Source organism: Ciconia boyciana, chromosome 6 (assembly GCF_034638445.1).
Source record: "Ciconia boyciana chromosome 6, ASM3463844v1, whole genome shotgun sequence".
Taxonomy (NCBI): Eukaryota; Metazoa; Chordata; class Aves; order Ciconiiformes; family Ciconiidae; genus Ciconia; species Ciconia boyciana.
In genome coordinates this window covers 58,180,575-58,197,171 of record NC_132939.1, presented here as the reverse complement: position 1 = coordinate 58,197,171, position 16,597 = coordinate 58,180,575, and the positions used below count along the sequence as shown (strand labels likewise).

At 43.3% G+C, this 16,597-nt stretch overlaps 1 protein-coding gene across 1 annotated transcript in view; it reads right to left on the bottom strand.

The window, feature by feature from the left end:
* EVL (Enah/Vasp-like) overlaps positions 1-3,272 on the bottom strand; it is an 89,190-nt gene extending 85,918 nt beyond the window's left edge. The window contains exon 1 of the mRNA XM_072865692.1: positions 3,134-3,272. Coding sequence (XP_072721793.1) covers positions 3,134-3,144 — 11 coding nt within the window. The 5' untranslated portion in view covers positions 3,145-3,272. The remainder of the gene's footprint in view (positions 1-3,133) is intronic.
* Between the last annotated feature and the right edge of the window lie 13,325 nt (positions 3,273-16,597).

Sequence of the window (16,597 nt, the reverse complement as noted above, 5' to 3'; positions counted from 1 at the left end):
GTTGTGTCATTAAACCTGACATGCAAGAAATAGATGCTGATGCTGATTTAAGAAGCTGACAGAATTCTCTCAATGTCAGCTTAAATAGCTAACATAAGTACAAAATCCTGTATATGGAGACGTGTGGTCTTTGTGGTATGTATTTGTGGTAACCTCAGAATTAGTAAACTACAAGTCATGCTCCTGCAGCATTTAAAGTGTACTGCAAACTCTAATGGACTAATTCGCTAAACATTTTAATTGGTTCCACTACAACAAATATAATAATGACTGGGATGCAGGGAAAGTGTTTCAGTAGTAATCTTTATAGAAACAGGTGGACATTTCTCTCAGACAACTGGATTTACAGAACAAAAAACCTGGGAGACCCTCTGAACACAAGTCAGTCAGGTAATCTGGGCTCATATAGACCATATCTGAGGTCTGAGCTCATTACAGATAAAACTTGCTGCAGTGCAGTGGCTCTCCAGCCTTCCCACCAGAGATTCACCACCAGCTTTGCTCATGACGCCATTTCTCGTTGGGAGCCTCACTTCTCCAACACAACATCAGTCATACTTCTGGGACCTCCTTTTTCAAAGTCTACTTCCTTCTGCAGCCAAACTCAGAGGACGGTCAGCGTCACCATCGTTCACCCTACCTCTGTCCCAGGGCACTGAAGAACTTATTTCCTCAGCAACGCAGCAAAACCTCATGGTGAAAGAACAGCACTTAGCCACTTGATCACACCAGAGGATAGTGGAAACCCATAGGGACTTTACATCCAGATAGGAGCTTTCAGTCCTCAGTGACATGCAGACGCCTGAATGTTTTCTAGCAGACATTTAGAAAAATAGCAGTCGCAGTTTCATATATAATATGGAGGTGCCACAACAACTATCTTAATTTGCTTTTCTGAGTCCCATTTCCTGGGACCTCTTGAAAAACCAACCCATGGACTCAGTGGTCAGAAGTCTTCAATTTGTACCACTCCTGGTTGCCTGCCTGTGCAAAGAGACCAGCACGACCTGCTGCCCTCGTCCCAGTCAGCCTGAAGTGAAACTGAATTCCCAGGGGAGCTGCTATTTTTTTGGTCTCCTGCTCAACTTGCATGTACACATGGAAGATCTGCCTTTGGTGCTGGGCTTTGGCTGCATCACCAGCGGGAGATGAGCCTTTTGCACTGAGCATCTGCTGCAGGTGCCTGGCCATCATCTTTCTCCACTGATAAACCCCAGCATCTAAACAGTTTAATATTAAATAATTACAAGAAAATAGTACAAATACAAAGGCTCCTTCATGAGCAGCTCTCAAAAAGACTGATGCTGTTAAATAAAGTCAAGACACACCTGCAAGATAAATACGTATTTTACAGAGCAGGAAATGGACATACTGGTACCTACAGCGTTAACAAGAGTAACATGAACACCAGTTCCCCTGCACAAGGAAGAGTATTTAAGAGTTACTCTTCTTTCTGCTAGCAATGAGACATTAATTCTGAATTCTCCCTTATTAGATTGCCATACCCAGTGGGAATTGCCACGTCCAGTACCTGTCGCGGACATCCATTGCACACACTTCGGCTGGAAACCAAAAAAGAGACAGTTGATGAGGCACCCAATCTCACACTAAGCCAGGACTTTGGGAGATGAGTTGCTAAAGTCAGGAACGTGCATGCAATCCTGGCATGACCAGAGAAACTTGCATAACCTTCTGTCACCCCTCAGTGCTCTTGAGCATGGGAGAAGTGAGTAGAAATACAAAAAATAAAAAAAGTATGCAAAACAATAATGCAGCGGAAGAGATGTTCCACCTGGGCCTGACTGTCAGTCCAGAGCAGCTCAGTCCTCAGCACTGCCAGCGAAAGTCTGTGGAGAGCCCTGACCTCTCGGTGTCCGCCGCGGCACTTAAATAGCACAGCTGCCAATCAGTGGAGATTTAGGGCCAGCGGAGTGGCCGCAGACTGATGCCCTTGTAAGCCGGCACATCTGCTTAGTTTATGTTGCTGAGATTTTGAAACTACGTGGTGGAGTCAATTTTAACCCATTACTTTTCTGGTGGGTTTTGCAAACTGAAGCGTAAGAATCTACATGACCATAAGGGGAACTCCAGCCATCAACTCAACATCTTAAAAAATTGCTTTAAGAGAACTGCTTTGCAAAAGGCACTTCATAGCGGAAGTGTAGTGATTCAGAGAAGTGCCATCACTGTCAGGCAGCCAGACACCCAGAGCCACGCTGTGCTCCAAGAAACCTTCCCTTCAGCTTCCACCTGCTCCAACAAGGTCGGTCACCACTGTCTCCTAATGGAGAAACTCCATTGCTCCGTTAATGCTTTAATTCACAACACTTCTTTCTGCAGTGAAGTGTCGTTCACTTTCAGATTTTGTATACCACCTTGAAGATATACTTTGTGAGCTCCTAAAAATAAATATCAAGTAAATGTTTAGAAGTTCCTAAAAATAAATCCAGTAAATGGCCTGGGGAAACGCTATGAACCCAATTAGTCAAAAACAGTAAAAAAGCAACTTGACTAGATCAGGTTGCTATTAATATAAACTATTTCCCTTCACCCTTAAATTACAGAAATAAAAACAAGAAGTAACTAATCTTGTAAAATACGCATTATGCAAAACCCAAAACTGAACTGTCAAGTGAAAATACATGATTGAGGGCTCTCACTCACGGGCCAGCCATATCCATATTTCAGGAGAACAATACCTTAAACAAAGACTTTGAAAGATCATAATCATAACTAATAATCAGGAGAGGCAGCCTCTTAAGTGAATACAGGAAAACCACATGGAGGTCTTTCATTAAAGCTGGCGTTGCTTTGCCTTGGTTTCCCTTCAGTCCCAGAAGAAATGCAAATAAACCTGTGACAATTCCCCTGGAGCTGGCGGAGGCAGACCAGGAACGAAGGAGGCTCGCTCCGTCAAGTCAGCCTCTCCCTCACTGACAGGGAATGCATATTAATGTAGCATTGCCATAAAAGCTTAATTACCATTTTCTACACTTACAAATTATCCTATGAGGCTATAACCAAAACGCAGACCTTCGTGCGTTTATGACAATACATGCTCTCCTTCCCGCCCAGTCACATTAACCCTGGTCAACAAATTCCCTGCCATCCTGCACAGTCCCCAGATACTTACGTGCCTGCCATCGAGGAAGACCTGGTCAGGTAATCCCGCAGGAGTAGACGCTCAAGTCTGGCACGTGTGCTTAAACCCAAATAGACTATTTCACCTGATTACTGAGCAGAAGACAAATTTGGCAGGGAGACAAACCAGGAGTCTCTACGAAGGCTTATAACCAAAACAGGAAAGGGAAGCGCTACTGAGAGAGCAGAGGGGCAGGAAGTAACACACTTGCACGGCAGGGGCGGGGAAGGGACTTTAAAGAAGAAATGTATTCTTTCTTTCAGCTGATTTACCGAATGAAAGTCCAAACAATATAGATTAAGATTAGATGTGCCACCTTTGCTTCATTGGTGGCATGGATATTAAAAACATTTTGCTTGTTTTCTCAAGGTACAGGTTCACCGTCCAAGAAAAAGAAAAAGCAAAGACCCAGAAAAAATTCCTATTATTCATTTATGGCATGGATGTTTGCACGGTGCAGAACCAAACCCCGTCGGTACCGAGGGCCCCTGTCCTGCCTTGCCACCAGCCTGGCATTGCCTGCTGGCTGGCTGGGGGCCAGCTCCAGCCCAAAACTTGAATTGGCATGGCACAGTGCCCAGGCTACTGCACACTGACTCTCAGCTACCATGGCAAAACAGTTTTTGGACGGGAGCTGCCTTACACCTGGCTAACTCAGGGTCCAGCCAGAGCAAAAGGTTTTTTTTTGGTTACTCTCCAACCCTGTTGTCCTACTTGGGGCATCACCATAAATACATAAACTAAAAAAACACATCTTCAAGGAAGGAGGTAATCGATCCAGTAGCTTATAGAAGGACATGGGTGAAATCTCCAACTTTTATAAAACAAGACAAAATTTGCTCCAAGGGGTATGTAAGCAGTGCGTGCCCTCCCTCCATGACCAGCAGCTGGGAGAGCCCCCGTTTGGTTCAGCAGCAGGCTGGTCCTCAGCCAGCTGGGACCTCGAGACGGTAAAGATGAGACTTTGTCATCTCTCCCCTGCACTCCTGCCTGCCCCGCGCTAAGCCTCCCACAAATGGCATGCGGGATTTGGCTTGGAGTAACCACTGGGAAATCACAGCCATAAGCTGGAGGAAACCTTCTCTCATGGCTTCTGCTGCAGAAAACGTGCCATCAGCTATTGCCTTTCAGATGAGTAATTCTATGTACCATCTATTTTTTAATTAGCGTGCCTTGCAAAACTAAGCCTCCTTGACCATGCTGTGCCTGCAGGAGACCCCTGAAAGACTACAAGCCTTCATTTCCTTCCTGCCATGAGCTGCCCACATACATGTTTGCATGCACCCACGTTGCCATCAACAGGGAGGTTGGGTTTTCCCTGCAGTAACACTTCCACCTCCCTTGCTATCTCTGCAGGCTCTCATTTGCCTGCTCTGCTGCTCCATTAACTGGGCATTGCCATCTGGCTATGGCAGCAAGATGGCCTATTAACACAGATAGAAACTTTTCAAATTTAGGAATAATAATTGAAAATATTTCAGCAAAAAGAGTGGAGGTCTTGGAGAGCAGAACAGCAAATTAATAGTTTAGTGCTACCTCACCTGGGGTAAAACTGCAGCAGTTTTGATGGGCTACCGCTCAGAGGTGGCAGGCCCTTGAGAAGATCGTCTTTCTTTTCTCCCCATTCCTTCGTTTGGCAAACTTGTACACATGGATGGAAACACCCTGCAAACGCTGTCTGGTCTTCCCAGCTTCACCTCAAGGTATGGGTGCATTATGGCATGAGGAGATTAACGGCAGAGGGAGAACTAATGCCAGGAAAACATGACCGGGAGAACTGGATGGACCCTGCCGTGGTCTGGTTGCAGGTAGAGAAAGCTGAGGTTTTCTTCCCGGTTTCACATGACATTATCTTTGGGGTTTTTTTGTCAGTGTGCTCACAAGTTCTCTTAACGTGTCTAAATACGTCACCTGTTATCTGCGATTACACAAACATGGACAGTGCAAATACAAAATGCAAACAACTGCAGAATAAACCCACCAGATGTTCAGAGATCCCAACTGCCTCTCCCCACCTCTGGCCATCACAAGCTCTCCCTGCCTGACAACTTTGCGTCCTTTACCGTAATAGCACTTTTTAACACACATTGCTTAAGAAAATACTTCTCCCATGGCATTACTTGAGCCACCCCACGATGTGATCCCAGGAAGATAGTGAAGGATCAGTGTGTGGAAGGGGATAGGAAGGTTCACACCCACTTGTGTGTCACTGCAGAATTTTGCTGAGCCACTTAGTGCCCACCCGGGCATTACACAAAGCAGGAACGGGTGCATTACCTAATCTGAACCCAGTTCCCTAAAGTGCAATGCAAATGAACTACCTCCCTTCTGTAAACCATTGCACAAAATCTTATCTTTCTCACCTACTTTGATCCCTTTTGCCCATCTGCCCAAACTCGACCTGGAGCAGCGGTGGCACCCAGGTAACCTCCCAAAGCACCCCACAAATGGTGGAGCTGCTCAGCTCTTGAAGACCTGCTGGAAACACAGCAGGGACCCATGATTTTACCACGGAGGCAGCACGTAGCATCCCATGCACACGGGCTTTCCCTGGGAGTCAACACCAGAGGCTCTGAGGTCTCCACTAATGACAGCAAAACCTGCAGAGCCCTGAGGAGACCAGTACTCAGGAGATCACACAATCCCTCACGTCCTTGCAGTGGTTTCAGAGTGCAACATACATGTGACTAACCCTAGATCCCCGTTCAATATAGCAAGAAGAGAGGAGTGTAAGAAATAGGCTGAATTTGGCAAGGCACACCAGCTACATAAACACTGCAGTTTCTGTTGGGGAGCAAGGGCTACGAATGCCACTCTACCTGAGCAGAGGAGCAGAGTGCTTTTCAGATCCAGTGGTTTTCCTGTTATAAAAGATTGCTTTCAGGATCCAACTGACAGACCTGCAGAAACTATTGGTGAAATGGCACCTAGGAAAAACATGGGTGTTAAAATCTGGTTGATCTTACGGTTGCTAGTGCATCACCTGTTCAGCTGCAGCTTCTGATTCCTTTGCAGTAAATCTCTGTATGACTGAAGGGTTTCGGTTTTCAGCTGATGGGGGAAGTTTAAAACCCAACGAGAAATAAAGTTCTCACTGACATTTAAGCAAAGCTTTTTCTGTTGTGGGTTTTTCTCCGTCTTTTTTTCTGTTTAATGAAACATTTTATTATCACTTTTCTGGGACTTCAGTTTGGCTGCATTTTCCTGATACTATGCCTTTCTGCTTTGAGATCTGGGTGGATTTTGGGCACTACCTTGTTTCATTCAAAAAATCCTGCTTTTCATGAATTTAAAACTTGACTTTATTTGGAGCCAAGTGGCAGTTCCTCTGTACAGCTCATACACTGCTTAGACTATTATTGTAGAGTTTGTCCATGTAAACAGTGCTTCACTGCATGTATTAGAAGAGAAGGACATAACCTGACAAATGCATCTCCAAATAACTGCGGACTCAAATCACTAATTGCCCAGCTCAGCCACACTGGCTCCACTGTCCTAGGCAGAGGGATGCAGGAAGACAGATTAAGGAAAGCTCTGAGCAGCCTTTTTATTTCTGTTTTCACGTGTCTGGGATAGCTCCAGCCACTGATTTGGGGGGAAGGAGACAGCACTTAGTTGTCAGAAGAGTTTTCCTGCTAAACCAAGCAGATATGATTCTCCTTACACACAAATATCAGCTACAATAATATCAGCTAGAATAATCTGGTTTTAAAGATTTGGTTCTCCTGGACGCAAACACCTTTGAGCACACCTGAAAACTCCCCGCCTGCCCCAGTCCTGCTGGCACTGTGCATGCCCAAGGCACAGCCAAGAGCAGGTCACTACTGACACATCCAATGTCACGCCAGGAAACAGTGACAGTGAGTGGGACAAAGCCCAGCGCTGCCTCCCAGTGCTCCCATCATAAGCCAAATTAATTTCATTAAGCACTACAGCATACATTCCGGCAGAAGTGCCTCTAATCACCCCTTCGCATTGCTAAAATGCCTCCATGGCCCTGGACTAGAAAGGGAGCACTTAGAAGGAAACAGCACTCTGGGACAAATGGCGAATAAGACCCAGTAGCTGATTTCTATCCGGTCCTCACAAAGGACTGTACGCTGGTTAAACAGATTATTTCAGTCATGTGTTGAGATCTGTGTGAGAAGATCAGGATTCCTGAACACAGAAGCGAGGCTTTAGTTGCAATTATGTGAATATTCCCATAGGTTTCCAAGCAGCACGTCTGCTGGCCATGTATTAGGCTTTCATGTTCCAAAGACATCCAAGTAATGTATTCGCTTTCTTTTGGAGAGTTTCATTACCATATGAAACATGATTTGTGTGAGACAATAATGTTATATATTTTCAATCCTTAGAGCTACAGACTGAAGCCAGAAAGGTGAGCGTCTCAGCCTTGGAATGACTCATCTCCAAATACAAAACACAGTTAATTTTTAAGAATGAAATGAAGATGCACTGTAGAATGTGTTGTGTGTACTCTAAAAGGACTATTACAATCATAATACAAAAATAAAACTGTAACCATCTAAGAGCTATTTGAAGGCAGACATGATTAAAACATTTTTTCTTAATAAGCATATATTTCATACCTTCCAAATAACTTTTTGTGCATGTATATCTGTTGTTTTTAATTCAGTGTTACTCCAAAAAGGCATCTTTTAAAACTGCACAAAATTCAAAATTTACATATGGCAATGTCTTTTGTTTAATGAACTTATGATTAAGAAGTCTGAAAGTTGACACTGAAACTGTGCACTCAAATTTCATAAACTACAAGAAAATTGTATGAATATATGCACAAATGCTACATAACAGCATATAAAATATGCAGTTATATATTCAGATTCGCAAAACTAATTTCACAGCTGTTAGTCTTTGAATGTAAGACGTTTCCTCATACACTGAGATTTGCAACTGCTAAACATGCTGATGAGACCAAAAATATTCCTTGTCCTCAGAAAGTTTAACCCTGTATGTTAATATATGCTATTGCTCCCTCAGATCTTTTTTTCATGCTCTTCACTCATTTTAAAGGAGCAGGAGAGATACTGGATAGGATAGTAGAATATACTTATTTAGTATTACAAGAGTTAAAAATGTGCAATGAGGTAAGGTGCTAACTGCCACTTTGACAGCAAAACAATTGCTCCTGCACTAGGCGTGTTTTACAAATGAGAGTCTTCTTGAGATTATTAATTTAGGATGCAATCCCATCACTGCTGAGGTCCAAGGAAGTTTTGCCATGGACTTAAAAGAGACAAGACTTAACCCTTCGTATAGATCCATTCAAGTAGTGATAAATAAACATATGGCAGAAAAAAAAATATACCAAATCTTTTAAAGGACCTGAGTTACACAAGATTTGGGGAGCCCCATTTTTTCCTGCTGGGCAGCCCCTGATTCTCAATTCATGCAGTGCCCTTTCCTAAGCTGATTTCATCTCCACCCCCTTGCTCCGCAGAGGGAACAGTCAGGACTCACCTGCTTTCAAGGGGACTGTCTATTTTGGCTGATGCAAACAGCTTAGGTATTGCATTAAGGAAATAACTGTACTGCAAAGAATTAACTCTGTGGCTGCCTTCAATCTTCCTGTCTATAAACTGCGATGAGCAACGGGCAGTCAGCCCAGGCCCCGCGTTAAGCAGCATGGAACAAGTTATAGACCATATGGAGAGAAATAAACCGCCACTTCATATACAGGATATCTATAATGCTTTTTGCCTGAGTCAGCTAATTGCACATCCGCAAATCAGCACATTTATAACAAATGGAGCGTTATGATATCATGGGAACTTTATTTAATATGATCAAAGTTTGCCAGAAAAAGTTCCCCTGAAAGTATGAAAGTACTTAAGAGTCCTGAGTGCCTGGGACATTTTACAGTCCTTATTAAACAAACATTTCCATGTTGTTTCATGGCAGCCAGTGGTGCAAAGGACTGTTATCTTCTAAGCCTCCATGTCAACAATCTCACTGCAGCCACCAGCATGGGCAACTCCCTGCTGCAGGCAGAGGCACCTCCTTGCTTATATTTAGAACCAGCCACACCACCCACACCTGCTCCAGCAGCAGGTAAAGATCAGTTACTGCTCCCACCAGTAGCCTCAAATGAGGCTTATCGTCCCCTGTCTTTTCCAGAGGCTGAGAATTAAAGAGTACAGACTGTTACAAGCCCTCTTCTGTACTGCAGATTTTAAGAGGTGTACTTAGCTTTTCCCATAACTTTTTTTATGTTAAAGCAAATCAATGGCCTTGATCTAGAGAGCCATTAGCAATGGGCTGAGTGTCAATATAAACTTACTTGGGGCATCAGCTGAAAAACATTCTTATACTTATATCACCTAGCTTATGCTATCCCCCAACATCATTGCTCCACAGCAGACTCGTTTTCACTTTCAGCTTGCATTTTTCCTTAGACTTTAGTCAACAGATTATCACAAGTGGTTTCAGCAGCTGTAGGCAGTGGTCATATGAACTGCATACATTATTTTTTGTAGCTCCTAATTTATGGGGAGGTCATATAAATTTCTGAGGTTTCAATCTGAAACAAGAAATACCAACTTTAACATAGTCTCAAAGAGAGATTAGGAGCTTCTCACTCAAAACTAGCACTTGCTCATTTCTAGTACTAACCTTTGTTATTTAATGCTATCCACCGCTAAGTAATGTAATTCAAACATCATGTTTTACTGAGCAGATAAGATATTTGCATCATGAGACACCTCTATAGCATGTTGTGGGCACCATAACCCCGTGGAAGTGTTTTTATCATAAGCTTTTTAGAGGCACATGGATGGCTGAGGTACAGCCTAGCAGGTGTGAAGATAAGGAGAGGTTTTCTGACGTAAGGGATGCTGGAGTGAAGAGAAGGCATGTAAAAACTGCTTAAGAGATTGGAGGGGAAGAAGCTGACAAAAATTATCAGAAATGACATTTAACTATTTTTATTACTTGCAGTTCTCTAAAGGCATGTGCCTGCCTGATGTTCAGGTTGCCAGACGGAGAACATTTGCTATTCATTGGGAAAGCACTTTTCAAGACAGCAACACCATCCCTTAAAAGTCAGGGCCCAAAGCACACTAGTAAAGTGAAGGCTGTGCTGTGCAGGACGGCTGCAAAAGCTGGTGATCCCTACTGCTTAGGGAAGAAAGATGTGCTAGGATGGCATTTGTTGAGGTTATAGAAGGACGAGAGACTAGGTTCACACCAAGATGAAGAATGCCTGGTCTTGTGTCTACACTTGTTTCCGATATGTGTGCTTCTCAGAATAGGACAGGTTGGAAATATTAGTTGGTTTATGGATACAGGGAAGCTTCAGCTTGCAGAAGGATCCCTGAAAGCAGAATGGGTGTGGTCAGCAGTTTGTCATGTCAGCTCACCAAATTGTTCGTTACCATGTAACACACTGTGGAGTACACACGCAGGGAAGCTCTCTCCTGTAACAACAGTAGAGCACCTATATTGCTTCCACCTTTTTCATGTCTTAGGGTAGATAAGTAGTAGCCCTTACAATAATCCCTTATAGCATTTAACAGGATGCTGAGCTAGTTTTGCATGACTCGATACCTCCTCCATCCTTGCTGAAGTTGGTGGAAAAACTCCCATTAGCAATTTCAGCTGCAGCAGAAATTTATCTTTTGTATCATCTGTGTCATCAGTCAGGCAGTAAAACAAGGTAAATGACACTGGGCTATTGGAGCTTCATTGTAAATCCAATGTCTGCACTGATGATGATGGGCAATGAATGTGGCCTCGACGTTTGCAGATATGCTTCAGCTAGGAAGAATAACAAATTATGCCTGGGCACAAACAACAGTCTGTACAACTGAGTCACAGTATCTATTTAGGCTAGGTATCTTCATTCTGATAACAAGTGAACGTTGCAGGCCTGATCATTTGTACCTTTCCATGATGGAAAAGGTACAGCCCTGTTCAAGGTGGGTATAAAGCAGCACCAAATGTAAATAAATTGTACTCAGAAATCTGTATGTTAACATGCTGTAATCAGGGGGGGGTTTTCCCCAAATTTCACGAGAAGGATTATTTTCAGGTTATGTTAGTAAAAATAAACACAAGGAGAGCTAGTGAATGGCAATGTGCAGTAAGCAAATCCTTTATCCAAAACTACTGACAATACTTAACAAAAGAAAAATTATCCTGGCAGCCCCTTCCTTTCTCCCCCTTCCCTCCTTCTTGGCAAAGTTTTGTCCCCATTGCCTGGCAGATAAAAATATTTGATGACTGCCAAAATTGAAACAGGATCCTTGAGCACATTTGTCCACCAGACTTGTTTGCATGCAATGTTTGGGATATTGCAAGATGACTGTGTGTTTTTCTAAATCAAAGCTGCACGTTGTTTGCAATGCACAAGACACCAAAGAGGGTTTGAAAGACTGTTTCAAATAATGGCAGACGTATTCTTGCTTCCCCGTGATTCATACCCTTTTTCCCCTAGCAACCTTCCTTACTTCTTCTAAAATGCTATTCTTGACTCTGATATGTCCTCTGTGACATTGCCATCATGCAGAGACACCATACAGCACCACTTCTCAGGAGTTATACGTCTACTAAATGGCCAGCTACACAACACGTGCATGTTGGCAGCAAGTGGCTAGTCAACCAGACTATGTGCTGCCTCTATCTTGGGAAGGGCTCCAATTTGAATCACTCTCCTCTCCATCCACTGGCTGAGTCTCACAAACCAGTGAATTTTATTCCTCTGTCAAACTAGGCTGACGCTTCTGAGTCTGCTGGTCAGCTACTGGGAAGGTGGTGAGGGAAGGAAAAGGATGGGACAGACAGAAAGGTGAAGCAACTGCATAAGCCTTATTTCCTTAGGAAAGCAAACTAAAGAGGAGTTGGTAGTGAGGGCCACCCAAAGAATCGCTGCTCACCTCCACCAGTGCCCTCACAAGCTCCTCCATCTGCAGCCAACAACCGCCAAAGCCTCCACAATGGCATGCACAGTCCCTTTTAAAGTCAGCTTCAGGCTACTGCCAAATACAGTATCATTTCACTGGTGTTTATACGTAATAGTATCCAGGACTACACTTCTACTAAAAGCACTTCAGGCAGTAAATTTAGTCATTTTGGCTACACGTAGGCTGTTGCTGATTTCATTAAATCTTATTAAAGCAATCCCCCATAACAACAAAACCTGAAGGTGCAAAAAGGCTGGAAAGTGATCATAAAGGATGCATTGAGACCAGCATGAAGAATGATCATCGTCAGTCTCAGAGGTTATGCCACAGGTTTTGGAGTTGCCATGAAATTACTTGTGTCCACAACATGGAGAAGATGTTCCTATGGTTTGTGACAATTTTCACAACTCAGAGTTGACAAAGATTCTTCCACATTTCTTGCAGATGGGCTAAAATGTCACTAGAAAAATGGTCTCCAAACTTTTTTGACCACACACCCCTATCAGAAAAAACTTCACACACCCCAATATATATTTCTTTATAAATTATATACATGTACTACTGAAGTTTTAGTATCTTCTTCCCGTACCCCAGTGGATCGTCTCACACACACCTCACTTTGGAGACCATTGCACGAGAAGATGACAAGTAATACAGACCCTTGTCTGAGCCCCAAAAGGAAGCAGATCTAGTAAAATGTCAAGATTTTGTGAAGTATCCTTTATTTCTACTGAGCCACAGTGTCCAGCAGAGTGAAATGTACTCTGACTGGAAAATTGCTGAAAAAAAAAAAAATCCAAGGCAAAGCAATTTTCAGTAAAATTTCCAAAACTGTACACTAGAAATGTAAAGTCCTTCTGCCAATCTGGAAAGCCACAACAATTTAAAAGAAAGGGGATGGAATGAGTTTTCCCCAAGTTAATGTTGATTAAGAAGAATAAAGAACCAAATCACCTTTGAATAACCATGAGAAATGAAAGACTCAGTTATTCTGTGGTGCTGAGCTGTCAAAAAAGACCATGTAAATTCCTTTGACTTCAAATCTACACTTGGTAAGTAGTAGCAAACACAGTTACACCTCATAAGGGTGAAAGTTCTTTGTAGTTCCTCTATTCCTCATCTTGTCCTCTCCTTCATATTGGGAATTACAGACTTTTTCCAAAAGTATAACTTCCTAGTTCTCTGGCATTTTTTTACTGCCTAAAACATGTAGGGTTTTTTGTCAGCACTTCAGACTGACTTGTCAAAAGACAACCCTCCCACCCGAAGCTTAACATAAAAGTTTAGCCCTTGAGCCATTATGCAGACTGGGAGCGTTCAACAGCCTAGATGTCAAGATGTGCTTTTCATAATAGCACCCTGGTTTTATTATAACAGCACTGAAATATTTAGAACTGTTCTTTTGCATGACTGATACAATGTTTTGAAAAAAAAGTTAAAAAGAGAACCAAAAAACTCACAAGTCAACAAATTACAGAAAGGAGAGGTGGATACATAGAATAGGGAAATTTTCAAAAGTAATTCAACTCTCCTTTCCTGCTAACGCCTTTCTGAACTTTCTAAAGCTCCACCATGTCCCAAGGTAACAAATTCAGGAGGACTGAGATGAGGTGGTGGAGGATTTCCAAGAAGGAACAACGTACCACCTGCAGGACATCTTCCACTTGGCCAGTGTTAAGGCAGCCCAGCCTCTACAATAATGCTAATAGCCACAGCCTGGTGGGATCAAAAGGCAAATTCCTCTTTCAGGTGCAGCAACCATTATTTCTCAGCCCCAACAAGAATATGGAAATCAGCATCCAAAGCTGTATTATGATTAAATCATTAATTAAAAAAAAAAGAAAACAAACCCAAGACTTTTGAAAGATATAATAAATTGCCATAACCTCCAACCTCTTCCCCTACATCCATGCTGGCTTCTCTCTACACCCTGAAGAGCTTACCAAAATCAAAATTGATGCAGAAACCTTCAGTCAGTGCACAGCAGGATCTCTCACAGTGAACTTTATAATTGGTGTGTTATCAGCTGAGCAATGTTACAGCATTATTTGGTCTGCTGAAACCAACTCCCCAAAGTGCAAACAGAATACAAATCAGGCAAAGCTCGGAATTGTCTCAGTTTAGGCAGTTACAGCTTAATGGATAAAACACTGACCTCTGAGACCCCTATTCAAATCCCGCTTGCGTTCCCGTGACGGGTGCTGGAACTGGGTTAGGGAACATTAGTTTCAAAGAACCATTTTCCTAAGTACTGTCTGCATGTTTTGCCATGAGCCTTTTCTCTTCAATATTTCTGCCTTCCTTGCCTGTCTCATCTCTTTCTGCTTAGGCTGACTGGCTTCTAACACCCAGACAATGGTCCTTATTTACTTAATAATACAACCACAGCTGGAAATCAGACCGTGGATTTCAGGACCGCTCCTCTGAAATACGTGATGTGTGAAAACAAAAATTCCCTGCCTCGCTCTGAAGGTTATGGTAGCCTGTGCAGGGAATGGTTTCCAGCTTCCAGCTTGGTGTTACGCAGCTAGTGGACTCTATCATCTGTCTGGTTCTCCATCTCTCCCCCATAACTTTCCTGGATAGAAGTGTTTTGCTCTTCAGAACTCCTCCAGCCTGCCCCAGAACAAGAGAAAAAGGAAAACAGAATACAACAGCAGCTATTAATTGGTGTGCCATACGCCTCATTGCTCTCTGTCTCTCACTTTCACTGCCACTTAGAGTTAGGCTCACACCATTTTAAAAATGAGAATAAGAATAAAACCTGCTGATACACGAGATTTTCCACGTCTTAGTTTCTGTGCAGGCTCTCTTGGTCCGTGACATGCTTGAGGCAGGTACTGCCAGCTCTTGCCATGCACTCTGCCATGCTCACTGCTGCCAAGCTCACTGCCCAGCTCTGACTTCAGCATCTCAAGGCACTGCAGTATTTAATAGAAACCCCGCAGAACACAGGCGGAGTACTGCTCACTCAGCGGTTTGTACACCCACACCCAGCAAACTGGCTGTGCCACCTGTGGGACCTAACGTTCCCTGCTACACCAGTACCATGCTTGCTTTGCTAGCTGGTGCTGGGTGAACTAAAAAACTAAAAATGAGCATAAGGTTCAGAAAAGAGAGGGTTTTGTTGCAAATTCCATTTTACTGGTGCTACCAGTATCCCTTCAAGACAGGTTTTGGGCATCAGTCTCTTCAAACCTAGCATCATACCAGGGCGATCTCAGTCCCGTGCCAAAAATGAGACTCAGGCTTCACGTGCATCTGTGCTCGTCTCAGATCACAGACGCCACACAAGCTGCAACTCAGTGGACGGAGCCCCTTTGCACTGCGCAGCAGGAGTGATGGGCAGAGCTGAGCCGCAGGGCTCTTCACAGGCAAGCTGGAACCACTGTAGTACCTGCTCCGCCACAGCAACGCTCGCATCTCCAAAGAGGGGAGGCAGCCCATGAGTTTATCAGAAGGAATTCACTCTTGATTTAATTAGTTGCATTAACTTGCAAAAGGAAAAATTAGTATGATGGAAACCCTTGGAGGTCTCTGGGAAGTGAGTGTGCTCTGCTGGGACGGGAGCTCTCTGAAACCAAGGTATGAGGGCAGAGTCCCTCTGTATGGGCCACAACACCAAAGAGCCAGAAGCAGAGGGCTGGCTGAATGGTAGGACAGAACGAGAGGGGGTTTGTAGATTTACATTTTCCTTCACTTTTTTATCTGTACATTTTATAAACATTTGCAATTATATCATCCACTTCAGACGTTACAAATAAGTACCATTACTTACAGTTTGACGTAACCCAGCTTGAGATAAGGTTAGTTTCCAGGTACCAGACTAACATTACGGCGTTCCTCAAGCAAAATTGTGTCTCTCTTTATAACTGTGATGCTCTAATGAGCACCCAGCTCATTATAATAAAGGGTAACACAGTGTGCAATGATGTGTGCCTTCAGAGACGCTGCATGGAGCAGCGTGAGAGACAGCACTGCAGGGCAAGGGAGAGAAAGAAATGTCTCCTCCCAAGCAGAGTTACCAGCAAATAACCAGGGTAGAGCCGGCATGGGTAACACGGTATCTTCAGTGTGAGCTGCAGAGACTCATGTTTCCAAAACAGCAGAGCTCCCCAGATCATTCCTAAAGGTATTGGCCAACTTGGTAGCCATCCATGACCCTCTCTGTGTCTCCTTCGTTCAGGGGCACAGAGAGAATCACTTGACCAAGAGCCAGAATAGCCCACAGGTCATACTTGTTCCAAGCCAGTATGAGCCAAACTATTTAGGCAAATTAAGAAACTGGTTATACTTATGCATGATCTTCATGTAAGATTTGTTTTACACACAAACAACAGCCAAAAATTATTTCATCCTTTTCATTTACAATATTTTGGTGTACATATAAGGATGTTCTCATTCTGAAAAAAAAAAAAAAAGGAAATGGTATCCCTTAGTCCTTCAACTTATATTCAATAAGAAGTCCAGAACCTAATTGAAAGATATCAATTGATAGATCTGTCCTGCAGTAACAAAAACAAATTAAGCC